This window comes from Rhincodon typus, chromosome 13 (assembly GCF_021869965.1).
Source record: "Rhincodon typus isolate 14 chromosome 13, sRhiTyp1.1, whole genome shotgun sequence".
Lineage (NCBI taxonomy): Eukaryota > Metazoa > Chordata > Chondrichthyes > Orectolobiformes > Rhincodontidae > Rhincodon > Rhincodon typus.
In genome coordinates this window covers 54,893,300-54,907,460 of record NC_063344.1, presented here as the reverse complement: position 1 = coordinate 54,907,460, position 14,161 = coordinate 54,893,300, and the positions used below count along the sequence as shown (strand labels likewise).

The window sequence follows — 14,161 nt, the reverse complement described above, 5'->3', positions numbered from 1 at the left end:
TTCTGAAAGTCTTTTTGCACGCATGTCCCTTTTGGGACAGGTTGCTAAATTAACTCAAGATAACATTTATGGTAGTGCCAGCAGCAGAGTACAAACAGGCACATATTATGACAGTTTGGCATTCAATAGCAAATATACAGTTGTTGAGAGTTAAGAAATGGATCAAGTTTCAGTTTGTTGCCTTGGGCAAATATATTATTCCCCAAAAACTCAAACTAAAGCACAAAGTGCTGGAGATGGTCAGCGGGTCTGGCAGCATCTGTGGAGAGAGAAACTGAAGTTCTGAAAAAGAGTCATACCAGACTCAAAGCGTTAACTCTGCTTCTCTCTCCATAGATGTTGCCAGACTGCTGTGTTTCTCCAGCACTGTGCATTTGGTTTGGATTTCCAGCACTCAGTATTTTGCTTTCACTTAAATGGAAACTAACCCAATAGAGTTATTTATAGTACAGAAGGTAGACATTCAACCCACTGAGTCCATCATCTGAATAAAAACTAAAACAACTGCGGATGCTGTAAATCTGGAGCAAAAACAGAAGTTGCTGGAAAAACTCACCAGGTCTGGCAGCATCTGTGAAGAAAAATCAGAGCTAACGTTTTAGGACCGGTGATCCTTCCTCAAACTGTTTTGAGGAAGGGTCACCAGACCCAAAACATTAATTTCAATTTTTCTTCACAGATGCTACCAGACCTGCTGAGCCTTTCCAGCAACTTCTGTTTTTGAGTTCATCATCTGGTTCAAATCAAGAAAATTCAGAAAGATTTAATCTTACAATAGCAATTTATATTTATGTAGTGCTTTTATCATCATGAAACAAACCAAGGCACGATGCCAGAGCATTATGAAAGAAACCATGACACTGAGCCACATGAAGTGATATTTGGTCAGATGAACAAATAATTGATTAAAGAGAGTAAAAATTAAGAAGTGTCTTTAAGGAGGAGGAAAGGGAGTTATTGAGACAGAAAGGTGTAAGTAGAGGTTCAGAGTTTGGGGCTTAGACAACTCTAGACACAGCTACCAATGATGGAGTTATTTTCAGTTGGAGCACATATGCGGACAGAATCAGAGTGTAGATATCTGAACAGGATTGGAGGAAATTATAAACCTAGGAAAGGTCAAAGTCAAAGATAAGAATTTTAAAATCAAGATGCCAATTGATCAAGAGTCATTGAAGGCCAGCAAGCATAGGGGAAATGGACTTGCAGCTCTTTAAGGTATTGATAATATAGTTACAGAGCCTCAAATTTACTCAGGATAGAATGTGGGAGACAAACCAGAAGTAGTTGTAACAGGGCTGACAAAGGCATGAATGAAGGCTTCAGCAGCCGGTGAACTGAGTCAAAGGCGAGGCCAAGTGGTAGTACAGAGGTTGAAAAAAGCCATCTTAGTGATGGCACGAATATAATGTTGGAAACTCACCTCACAGTCAAATGGCATATCAAGGATGTGAACAGACAGACTTCAATTCAGACTGTTCAGGGAGAGGGATAGAATTGGTCCAGAATTAGAATTAGTTATGGAATGGAATTTGGAGCAGGGACCAAAAACAATGCCTTCAATCTTCCAATATTTAACAGGAGAGAAATTTCTGCCCATCCAGTACAAGACGTTAAATAAGCAGATTGATAATTTAGCAACAGTGGATGGTGGTAAGGTTGAGCTAGCTGTTGCCATCATATCAATAAAAAGAGAGAATGTGCGACACAGACAGTTGCCAGAGGGTGGAATTGAGCCCAGGTCCCTGGCGCTGTGAGGTAGCAATGCTAACCACTGAGCCACCCTATAACAACACAAAATACAAAATCTATCCATTCACTTTTCATACAGTTTTGCTAATCCTTCTCATAATCTAACAAATCAGCAATGCTTTTTGTGTTGACAATCCATGTTCAATTTTTTTATTAAATGACAGTCTTCACCCAAAAATCCATTTATTACCTGTTACATTAAACAGTGATTGTTGACCGATGTGTCAGGGTGTCAGAACCAAGTCCAACATGACTATCCATTCTAGCAGTTCGTTCCAGAATGACTTACTATGAATCTTGCCAGCAGTGGAACTCACTCTTCTCAAGTCTGAAGACTGAAGCCAATTGACTTTTCTGGTTCAGCAGATTCCATTTGGAGCCTGTGGTGGATTCTCTCCTAGAGACATTTTATTACAAGCTGGTTTAGAATTTTAATACTTAATTCAGGTATTTTTAAAAAAGGGGGGAAAACTAACAAGCCATGGATATTTGAAAGTATTTTCGATATCTTTGATAGGAATAAGTTTGTTTCTCAATCTTTAATCAACACAGAATAGTTTCATTATAAAATGTAAGTAAAAGTCTTGCAAATTTCGTATTTGTATGACATTTTTCAGGGTGAGTCAAAGTTCAATATTTATATTTGGAAGAGGATTTGAGAATCAGTTTACTCTTAATGGTTTCAGTAGCATTTTCCCATCTTTTTGGTAATGCAAAACTATTTTTAACAAACCAATGTTTCAAAATTGGAAAATGTTTTGAATTCACTTAGCATTCAGATTTAGTATGAAGATTATTTTTCTGATTTCCAGCCGTGTCCTCGTGATTTAATTAGAAAATATTAATATCTCCAAGCAGGTAATACATTTTATTGAAAAGCCAAGATAAAATGATAAAGTTATAGTAATGCAACGAAGAATGAAGAAGGGTGTTGATCCCCAGCTGGATGACAGCAAAGTCTGCGTTCCTACAATGAAGGGAAACGAGAGTTATTGGTCCCAATTAGTTGATATTTGCAAATATAATCGATAGTAAGGATGCAGAAATAAAAGTAAATGCTACATGATATCCTATAAAGAAATTGCATTTGTTTGCACCCATGGAAGTTTTCTTCTGTTTTCTATTTATGCATGTATGAGAACACACAGAGGCTGAGTTCTGAAACATCATTGATTGTTGGTATATAAGAGATGGGCCTTAGGCTCAACATCCACAAGACAAAGGTCCTTTACCAGCCTGCTCCCACTGCACAACACTATTCCCTGTCACGAATCATGGCAGGTCTCCGGACAATGTTGATCAATCCCTGTTTCTTGGGAGTATCTTCTCAATGAGAGCAGACATTCATAATGAAATTCAGAATGCCTCCAATGTGACAATACAGGCTTTGGCCTTCTGAGGAACAGAGTGGTTGCTGATAAGGACCACAAATCCAGCATCAAGCTCACAGACAGAAAACGTATTGGTGTAATGTAAACCCAGATCGTTTTACAAGCCTGGCTACATACAACTTTATTACTTTGACTGAATGCATTCAATGGATTTTCTCATTTAACAAGTACTAATAATTAACAGTAATAAAGATACAAACTTTAGATATAAACACTTATAGTTGGCACTTAATATTCAATGACCTATAATGCTCTTTAGAAAGTATCTCATAATAATTGGTTCGATTTAACTTATTCGTAGAAATAAGGCAGATTTGAAAACAATGCACATCTGCTAATGTGGTATACTGTATCCGCTGTTCTCGCTGTGGCCTCCTCTACATCGGGGAAACCAAGCGGAGGCTTGGGGACCGCTTTGCGGAACACCTACGCTCGGCTCGCAACAAACAACTACACCTCCCAGTCGCGAACCATTTCAACTCCCCCTCCCACTCCTTCGACGACATGTCCATCCTGGGCCTCCTGCATCGCCACAATGATGCCACCCGAAAGCTGCAGGAACAGCATCTCATATTTTGCTTGGGAACCCGGCAGCCCAAGGGTATCAATGTGGACTTCACAAGCTTCAAAATCTCCTCTCCCCCGACCCCATCCCAAAACCAGCCCAGCTCGTCCCCGCTTCCCTAAGCATTCCTCCCACCTCAAGCCCCAACCCCATCTCCTACTCACTAACCTCATCCTGCCTCCTTGACCTGTCCGTCCTCCCTGGACCGACATATCCCCTCCCTAACTCCCCAACTACATTCACCTTTACTGGCTTCAACCCCGCCTCTTTGACCTGTCTGTCTCCTCTCCACCTATCTTCTCCTTTATCCATCTTCTATCCACCTCCCCCTCTCTCCCTATTTATTTCAGAATCCCCTTCCCCTCCCCCATTTCTGAAGAAAGGTCTGGACCCGAAACGTCAGCTTTCCTGCTCCTCTGATGCTGCTTGGCCTACTGTGTTCATCCAGCTCTACACCTTGTTATCCCATTTTACAAATTGCCTTGTTTTGTGCTCCAGGTTGGTTGTGTTAAAACCAGTGCCAAAAGTGATATTCCATGTTCAATTCTGCAACACTATGAAACTGATCACTTTTGCCTGTTTATACTATGATGATAGCAATTGGATTACCATGCCTGCACCCACAGGTCGGGCAAAAAAGTACCAAAAATTTCAGTGAGTAACTTTTCAAAATGGTTTTGAAACCAGGATTTACATTGTAAACTTGTTATAAACATTTCAATAAGTTATGGATGACTAACCTGAAACGATCAATCCATCCTTTTGTAAAACAGAAGATAAGCTATTCCACTCCTAAACAGAATGAAAATTGTTGAACTATGATAGTATATAGCATGTTCCATATGTTTACATGCAGCCATAAGCAGTGCACTACTGTTAATTATGGATCCAATGTACAGACAAGACATTTTGCTGATAGTAGTATGGAAAAGCTCGAGGGTCAGTTTAGCAATTTTACCGCAGCCCAGAGCTGGCAATGAGATGCTATGTCTGCGAGCTGATGAAAGCAATGAACGAAAAGTAGAAAAGTGGGTATTTGTTACGAAGAACAGCTGGAGACTGGTTTCTAAGCACTAAAATCACCACACGTGATGTCTACCATGCCGACATTAACACTGGGGAAGCCGTGCAGCACTATTGATCTGATAATTAGTACTGCACCAGGAGTTCTGGAACATTACAAATTGAAATTCGTTTTGCCATCCATAGCAAGGCCAATGATAGGCGACAAAATCTAGCCCAACTATACTCCAGACACACACACGGCTGAGTGACCAAATTCCACCCCAACTCCATCTACAAGTTTGCTGATGATACCACCGTTGTAGTTCGGATCTCAAACAATGACAAGACACAATACAGGAAAGAGATTGAGTGCTTAACAGCATGGTGTAAAGACAACAATCTCTCCACCGATGTCAGCAAAATGAGGGAGCTGGTCATTAACTTCAGGAAGTGAAGTAGAGGGCACGACCCTGTCTGTATCAATGGAGCTGAGGTGGAGATGGCTGGGAGTGTCACGTTCCTGGGAGTAATGATCACCAACAATCTGTACCGGTTCACTTGTCACGTTTATGGTCAAGAAAGTACAGCAACACCTCTACTTTCTTAAGGGGTAAAGGAAATTCAGCATGTCCATAAAGACTCCTACAAATTTTTATAGATGCGCCACAGAAAGCATCCTATCTGGATGCATCACAGCGTGGTAAAGCAACTGCTCTTCCTAAGACTGCAAGAAATTACAGAGAGTGAAGAACAGGCCCAGTCCATCACACAAACCAATATTCCATCTATTGACTTGATCTATACTTCCCGCTGCATCAGGAAAGCAGCCAACATAATCAAAGACCCCTCCCTCCCCAGTTGTACTCTCTTCCACCCTCTTAAGTCAGGCAGAAAATATGAACGTTTGTATACAAATACAAATAGATTCAAGAATGGCTTCTTCCTACGCTATTATCAGACTTTCGAATGGACCTCTTTAATGTTAATGTTGATCTCTCTCTGCACCTTTTCAGCAGCCGTAACAATGTATCTGCACTCTGTTCTATTACCCTGGTGCACTTGTATAGTATGATCTGCCTGTAAAGCATGTAAGACAACATTTTCCACTGTACCTTGGTACACATGACAATAATAAATCAAATCAAACTTGGCAGATGTCTAGCCTGAAGTATTACATTGAACTTCATATATAGCCTATTATTGAAATCATTTGTGTAAGGGTGCACTGCATGTATTGCTGCATTTGAGCCTTCTCTTCCCCTTCTTTAGAATTTTGTTGGCCTGTAATGACACTCACAGATGAGCCCCAACACTCTGCACCTTGGTAGCACTTTCATCAACTAGGGAGATTTTCAGTAATATTTCTTAGATAATGAAAAGATCAATATATTGTTAATTGGTAAATTATTTCAGCTGTAGGGAATTATCCTAAACTTCTGGATTACTTCTGTCACCTTCAAAAAGCATCAAATTAGTTCACTATTAGAACTTCCTTTTGTATTAGGTTTAAATTGCTGAGCAAATGATAACAATTGAAATCCAATCTAACCCCCTGTTAACAACAAGACAATTGCATTCTAAACATTAAATCACCTATATCTGTCAATTCAGTATAAACTTTTTTTTGTGTTTCTTTCCTTGCACTTCTTAGCAGCGCAGCAGCTCTCTTGTCTGAACTACTTCTCTAAGAAGTTCAAAAGTAGATGTGAGTGGCTACACTTTCTTAAATATTTACAGAAGCAGTTACAATTACAGACTTTTTTGGATTAATTTTAAAATACCTACATACATATAATAGACTAAAACTTTGTGGAGTGATCAACAATGCTGATCATGGAGAGAAAGCATGCCCAAGATTTTATGATGCTACACTTGGTAAAAGGGGTGGAAAATAAGGGAGAGATGTCCTGTATCCTCAGAGTGACTGAAGGCCCCGCAGATATGCACTCAGTAGAAGGAAGTCAACAGAACAACAGAAGCCAATGCCAAGAGCTGTATATAGAACATAGAACATAGAACACTACAGCACAGTACAGGCCCTTCGGCCCACGATGTTGTGCCGACTATTATCCTACCAAGATCAACCTACCCTGCATACCCTACATTTTATTATCCTCCATGTGCCTATCCAAGAGTCGCTTAAAAGTCTCTAAAGTATCTGACTCCACTACCATCGTCGGCAGCGCATTCCACATGCCCACCACTCTCTGTGTAAAGAGCCTACCTCTGACATCTCCCCTATACCTTCCTCCAATCACCTTAAAATTATGCCCCCTCGTAATAGTCATTTCCGTCCTGGGAAAAAATCTCTGACTATCCACTCTATCTATGCCTCTTATTATCTTGTACACCTCTATCAAGTCACCTCTCATTCTTCTCCGCTCCAGTGAGAAAAGCCCTAGCTCCCTCAACCTTTCCTCATAAGACCTGCCCTCCAGTCCAGGAAGCATCCTGGTAAATCTCCTCTGCACCCTTTCTAAAGCTTCCACATCTTTCCTGTAATGAGGTGACTAGAACTGAACACAATATTTCAAGTGTGGTCGAACCAGAGTTTTATAGAACTGCAGCATAACCTCACGGCTCTTAAACTCAATTCCCCTGCCAATGAAAGCCAACACACCACACACATTCTTTACAATCCTATCAACTTGGGTAGCAACTTTGAGGGATCTATGGACATGGACCCAGAGATCCCTCTGTTCCTCCACACTGCCGAGAATCCTGCCATTAACCCTGTATTCTGCATTCAAATTCGACCTTCCAAAATAAATCACTTCACACTTTTCTGCGTTGAATTCCAGCTGCCACTTCTTTGCCCAGCTCTGCATCCTGTCAATGTCCCATTGTAACCTACAACAGCCCTCCACGCTGTCCACAACTCCACCAACCTTCATGTCATCGGCAAACTTACTAACCCACCCTTCCACTTTCTCATCCAAGTCATTTATAAAGATCACAAAGAGCAGGGGTCCCAGAACAGATCCCTGCGGAACACCACTGGTCACCGAACTCCAGGCTGAATACTTTCCATCTACTACCACCCTCTGTCTTCTACTGGACAGCCAGTTTTGTATCCAGACAGCCAAATTTCCCTGAGTCCCATGCCACCTTACTTTCTGAATGAGCCTACCATGTGGAACCTTATCAAGTGCAGGTAGGGATTTCGAGATCTCACACAAGTGGTCAAGGTCAATGAGTGCTTTGTCAAATGGCATGTCTGGTCAATCCATCACTATCCTCAGCAATTGCTCAATTCCTCTTCATTCACCTAGTTTAAATCTTTAAACACATTGACAGCAAATTAACCAAGGCAACCTGTCAAATATAGTTACAATGCTTGCTGACGGTTCCACCTTGCTTGCAGGAGGTGATGCATAACAAGAGACAGCATCAATTAAAAGCACAGGCATACCCCATGTATATTTCAACTCTTATGCAGGAAAGGACGATGTACTGGTTGAGATGAATGGCTTCATTTTGTGCCACTTGTCCTATGTAATTGTTACTAATAAGTTTAAAAGTTTTGTGAATTGGCACTGTAGCACCCATTTCTTAAACTACAAAAATAGCATCTTCGACATGCATGTGAACCTCTGATGGGATGTACGCAGGATCCCATGTTTTATAAAGGTGTTTCCGCAAGGATCTAGAGTGCAAGGCATAGAAACTGCCCAGCTCAACCAGTGCATGCAAATGTTTCTCTACTCCCCTTGAGTTTCCGTCCTTATTTTCTCTTCGAAACCTATCATCATTAACAACTATTTCCTTCTCCCTCACACATTTGTCTAGCTTTCCTTTAAATGTATTGATACTATTCACCTCAACTACTTTCTAGTTGTTGTGACTTCCTCAATCTCACCATATTGTGGGTAAAGATTTGGAAATACATCCTTGAAGCTAAAATGTTGCGACAATGTATTCACTATTATTTGCAATATTTGCATGATGTATGTATTTACCCTAATTCAAACATTTTTGAGCATTTCCGTTTTGATGCTTTTGTTTGAAAACAATTTTGCAGAATCCCTACAGTGTGGAAACAGGCCCTTCGGCCCAACAAGTCCACACCAACCCTCCAAACAGCATCCTGCCCAGACCCATCTCTACCCCTTTCCTCTGTAAACCACCTAACCTACACATCCCTGAAAACTATGGGCAATTTAGCATGGCCAAAACACCTAGCCTGCACATCTTTGGACAGTGGAAGGAAACCAGAGCACTCGGAGGAAACCCACGCAGACACAGAGAAAATGTGCAAACTCCATACAGACAGTCATCTGAGGCGGGAATCAAACCTGAGTCCCTAGCGCTGTGAGGCAGCGATGCTAACCAATGAGCCACCTTGTGAATACATTTGACTTTAAAGCACAGTCTTAAAAATATTTCTACTTCCTACATTCCAATTCCATTGTTTGCAAAAAATGCTTTTAAAAAAGCCTGAATTTTAGCTTTACTAGTAAAGTTGACAATAATCACCTCATACATTCAGGAAAGTTAATGGAATGTATTGCAATAACCTTACATTTGAAATTGACCTGGTGAGGAGCTGGATCCAAATGTCTTTTTAACATCTTCCCATGTTGCCTATCAAAGCAGAGATCAACAGTATTCATTATATAATTGAACTGATACAATGTGAAAATTCACGTACAACAGCATTATTAGTTAAATAACACAGGTTTTTGAGAGACCTTGTGTTTATCCTGACTTCTATAATCCATGCGCAATGCAATTTTGATCAAAATGCATTTGTGTGTGACAACAACTTCAGAAAAGTAATTATTAACTGAACAAAAAAAACTTAAAAATTTGGATTTCATTTAAATGTCACAAATCAGTATTTTTGGGAGAGGGGTGGGCGTTTCACAGAACTGATGTATAATCTGAGATTTTAATTATGTCCTAAGATTTTTTCAGAGTTTTTAAATGGTTTCAATTGTAAGTATTTCAAGCAAAGAGAGGAAATACATTTTAATCAATCACGCGAATAAACCAAGTCATATTTTGGAACAAGGAAGCGCAATTTTGACAGTGTATATTACATCATGATGCACAGATAAATTAATTAGCTAAAATTGCATAGAACATCAAAAAGTCAACTGCCTCATAATGTGTGACTTGTGCTTGGGATGTCTTTCTTCCACCTAATATATAAGCAAGATTGGCAGACTGTACTTCAGGTAGTCAGGCAGAGTTTACAAATAACCCATCTCAAGTAGCCCATAACAGAAACAACTGTATGATCTGAACAATGGGAGTGGTATTTAGTTTAAGTGGTCTTATCTTAAATATATGAGTACTTACTCCCGTAACATGTTCATCATTGAAACAGTACCACTCCATTTCCTGAACATTCCTTATATAAGCATAATAATGGCCAAGGGATGCAATATCCTTATGAACAATCACAGACATGAGTTTGTATTGTGGGATGTTCTGCAATGGGAAAAGCAAATTATTTAATAATAATAGATGTATAACACATTTAACATTTAAAAAATGGCCCAAGCTACAGAAGGCTTAAGTAAAAGTGATGCTGATTCAGGGTAGGGGAGTTGAGAAAGAGCAATCAAAGTTGAAAAATTGTTTCCTTTTAATATTGGGGAGAACAAAAATGGCAAGAGTGAATTCTCTCCCAAAATTACTCAATCAAAAGAGTTGGCTGAGGATTTATCTTCAATCATGGGGAAAATATGTAAGGCTAGATCAGAGAAACAGCATTAAGAAAAGCAGGAAGAGATTGTAGAGATATGATGAGACTAGGGCATCAGGCAATTTATGAATGACTAAAAAATTTCAATTTATTGCATTGGAGAAAGGGGACACTAGTTTAGATGAACAAGACTAGGATGGTAGATTTGTGGGACTCAGAATGGAAGTGGATTTATGAGGCCAGGGTTTTATATAACCTAGAAATATAGTGGGTGAGAAAAGCCTTCCCACTGCTTCTTGGTGGCAGCCGCCCCAAGCTTTAGTGTGTCCCTCAGCACATAATCCAGGATCTTGGAGTGTGCCAGTCTGTGACATTCTGTTGATGTCAATTCTTTGCACTGGAATACCAATTATTTTTGGGCAGACTTTCACTGAGTTGATTGTTCTCTAGATGCAGTCGATGATTTTCTTGGGAACAGGGAACAGCCCAATGAGCACAGAGTCCTATGTCACAGAGCTGCTCAGGATGGACCTTGATAATAACTACTGTATCACTCCTCAAGCCTTCTTTGAATTGGAGCTGTGTAACAATCTCTTCCCCACCACAGTCATCTTGAGGGTAGTATGCGGTCGCACAGAGAAACCAAGTGTGCTTGAAGGATCTGAAAGATAATGGCCCCAGAAGTAGTTGATGCATTGGTGATCATCTTTCAAGATTCTATAGACTCTGGAACAGTTCCTTTATATTGAATGGTAGCTAAGGTAACCCTAATACTTTAAAAAAAAGGAGGTATAGAGAAAACAGAATTATTGACTGTTAGCCTGACGTTGATGGTAGATACAATGCTAGAGTCCATTACAAAAGAATTACCAGCAGAGCACATGGAAAACAGTGACAGAATCAGACAGAGTCAGCATGGATTTACCAAAGGAAAATCATGCTTGACAAATCTGGAATTTTTCAAGGATGTGGAGTTTATAAGACCAATAGATGTAGTTTACTTAGACTTCCAGAAGGTTTTAATAAGGTCCCACATAAAAGATTAGCATGTAAAACTAAAGTGCATGGGATTGGGGGTAGTGTACTGACATGGATAGAGAACTGGTTGACACACTGGAAACAAACAGTAGAAATAAATGGGGCTTAAATAGCAGGTAGTGACTAGTGGGGGTACAGCAGGGATTATACTTAGACCCCAACTATTTACAATATAAATAATTTAGATGAGGGAACTAAATTTAACATCTCCAAATTTGCAGATTGCACAAAACTGGGTGGAAAGCAGAACTGTGAGGAGGATGCTGAGATGCTTCAGTGTGACTTGGACAAGTTGAATGAGTGGGTGAATGCATAGCAGATGAAGTCCAGTGAAATATAAGAACAAAAACAAAGTTGCTGGAAAATCTCAGCAGGACAAGCAGCATCTGTGAAGGAAAAAACAGAGTTAACATTTCGGATCCAGTGACCCTTCCTCAGAATGGGTTCTGAGGGTTCTAAGGGAGGGTCAACTGACCCGAAATGGTAACTCTGTTTTTTCCTCCACAGATGCTGCCAGACCTGCTGAGCTTTTCCAGCAACTTTGTTTTTGTTCCTGATTTACAGCATCCCGCAGTTCTTTCAGTTTTTATATAGTGAAATATAGTGTGGATAAATGTGAGCTTGTCTACTTTGGTAGCAAAAATAGGAAGACAGATTACCTGAATCGTAATTGATGGGAAAGGGGGAGGTGCAACACGACCTTAGTATCCTGTACACCATTCACTGAAAGTAAGCATGCAGGTGGAGTAGGTGATGAAAAACGCATATGGTATGTCAGGCCACATAGCGTGTAGATTCAAGCACAAGCGAAGGGATGTTTGCTGCAATTATACGTAGCCTTAGTGAGACCACACTTGGAGTACTGCGTGCAGTTTTGGTCTCCTTATCTGAGAAAGGATGTTTTGGCTATGGAGGGAGTGTAACAAAGGTTTCCCAGACTGATTCCTGGGATGGCAGGACTGAGGTATGAAAAGAGATTGGATCAGTTAGGACTATGTTCACTGGAGTTTAGAACAGTGAAGTGAATCTCATGGAATCCCATCAAATTCTAACAGGGCTAGAAAGGGTAACACAAGAAAGATGCTACCAATGATCAGGGAGTGCAGAATCAGGGTCACAGTCTTACGAAATGGGCTAGGCCATTTAGGACTGAGATGAGGAGAACTGATTTTACCCAGAGAGTGGTGAGCCTGTGGAATTCTCTATCTAAGGAAGTAGTTGACGCTAAAATGCTGAGTGTTTTCAAGAAGGAGTTAGATATTGGGGTTAAAGGCATTAAAGGATATGGGGAGAAAGCAGGAACAGAGTACTGAGTTGGATGATCAGCCATGAGTAGGCTCAAACGTCCTTGTGGCCTACTCCTGCTCCTATTTTCTATGTTTCTATGGTTGCTTCTTATCCAACAGAGAGCCCTCTAGAGGTAATGGCCACTCCTGTGGCTACATCACTATAGTTTGAAGGTGATCTTCCTCCTGATTACTGGGGTCTGCTTGACTGGCTGTTCAAAATAAACTTAATGTGTTTTTTAGGGTGAGTCCTTCATTATTCATTTGGCAGCAGCAATGATGACGGCCTATAATGGTGGATTTGTCAAGGCTGCAATGTTTCTGGCTCCCTAATTATGTTGGCAGCACTGGCAAGTAAGATATTGCTCTTGCTCACTTGCCATTCCTGGTGACAGCCTTTAAATAGGCCAGAACTGGTAAAATGCCACCCTAGGCTCCTGCTAATGGCCTGTGCTGGGTTTGACCCAGATGGTGGTCCCAGCTACAGAGCTTCACAACTTGAGAAAAGTCAGCCCTTTGTCAGTATTTGAATAGGTAGGAATGGAAGGTCAGTCACTGTGATCTGGAGAATGGGAAAATTCACACACTGCCTGCATGCATAAAAACACACCTTGAGGTTAGGAAATTCTTTTTTGCAATTCTCCGAGTTGATGCTTTCTGGAAATTCCATAAAATTATTGTTTTTGACCACTTTCCTCAAGCTTGCAGCAAAGCCAAAGTGTTTTAGCTGTAGGCATAGTATTTGTGGCCAAGAACGCACTCTGTAGCCCTGTTGAAGAGAAAACAATTGTCAAATAATGCAAAGAAGCATTTAAGATAATTTTCATACTAGACTAAACATTACTGAAATAAAAAAAAGCAAACAAAACACCAAGTCTAGCTGTAAGTTGTATGCTACATCACTGGGAAGGTAGTGGTATAGTGGCAATAGTACTGGACGAGGCTAACGTTCTGGAGACATGGGTTCAATTGTCATCTTGGCAGGTGGTGAAATAGGATTTCAATAAAAAATGGTGAATGAAAAAAACAAGCCTAATGCTGATTATATAATCACAATGGATTGTCACAAAAACTTGTCTGGTTCACTCATGTCTTTTAGGGAAGAAAATCTGCCATCCCTATCCAGTCTGGTCTACATGTATTTTCAGATCCAGAGCAATATGGTTGACTCTTAGCTGCCCTCTGAGCAGTTAGGGATGGGCAATAAATGATGACCATCAATAAATGATGGCCATAAATAAATGATGTATGCTCACATCCCAAAAATGATTTTTTTAAAATTACTTTTTTCAATACAGAAATGGCAAATGCCATATTGACTGTTTGACATAAATAGATGAATATTTCAATTCAGATTTATTAGGTCAGTACTTACATGTTGTGTTGTTGTCTTTTCTCCACATTGGTCACAATAGCATTTGTTATCATCATCTAAATTTTGTGGTTCAAAGAAGCCATTCAGGGAATTCAT

At 40.2% G+C, this 14,161-nt stretch overlaps 1 protein-coding gene across 1 annotated transcript; it reads right to left on the bottom strand.

Annotated features, from left to right (window-relative positions):
* Positions 1–936: 936 nt before the first annotated feature.
* On the bottom strand, positions 937–14,161 carry LOC109911078 (ubl carboxyl-terminal hydrolase 18-like). Its single transcript, XM_020510334.2, has 6 exons — positions 14,066–14,161; positions 13,301–13,459; positions 10,018–10,149; positions 9,236–9,297; positions 4,449–4,500; positions 937–2,719 (listed from the first exon to the last, which is right to left on the bottom strand). Exons 1-5 carry the CDS (start codon positions 14,159–14,161, stop codon positions 4,458–4,460), a joined length of 492 nt encoding a protein of 163 aa, XP_020365923.2. The 3' UTR covers positions 937–2,719; positions 4,449–4,457.

Excerpts from the sequence above, each read along its gene's own strand:
- LOC109911078 (XM_020510334.2), bottom strand. The coding sequence starts at position 14,161 with ATGAATTCCCTGAATGGCTTCTTTGAACCACAAAATTTAGATGATGAT. Across the intron at positions 10,150-13,300 it reads AAGAATTTCCTAACCTCAAG|AACATCCCACAATACAAACT; the intron begins GTGTGTTTTTAT and ends TTCCCATTGCAG. Across the intron at positions 4,501-9,235 it reads TCACCAGGTCAATTTCAAAT|GAGTGGAATAGCTTATCTTC; the intron begins GTAAGGTTATTG and ends CATTCTGTTTAG.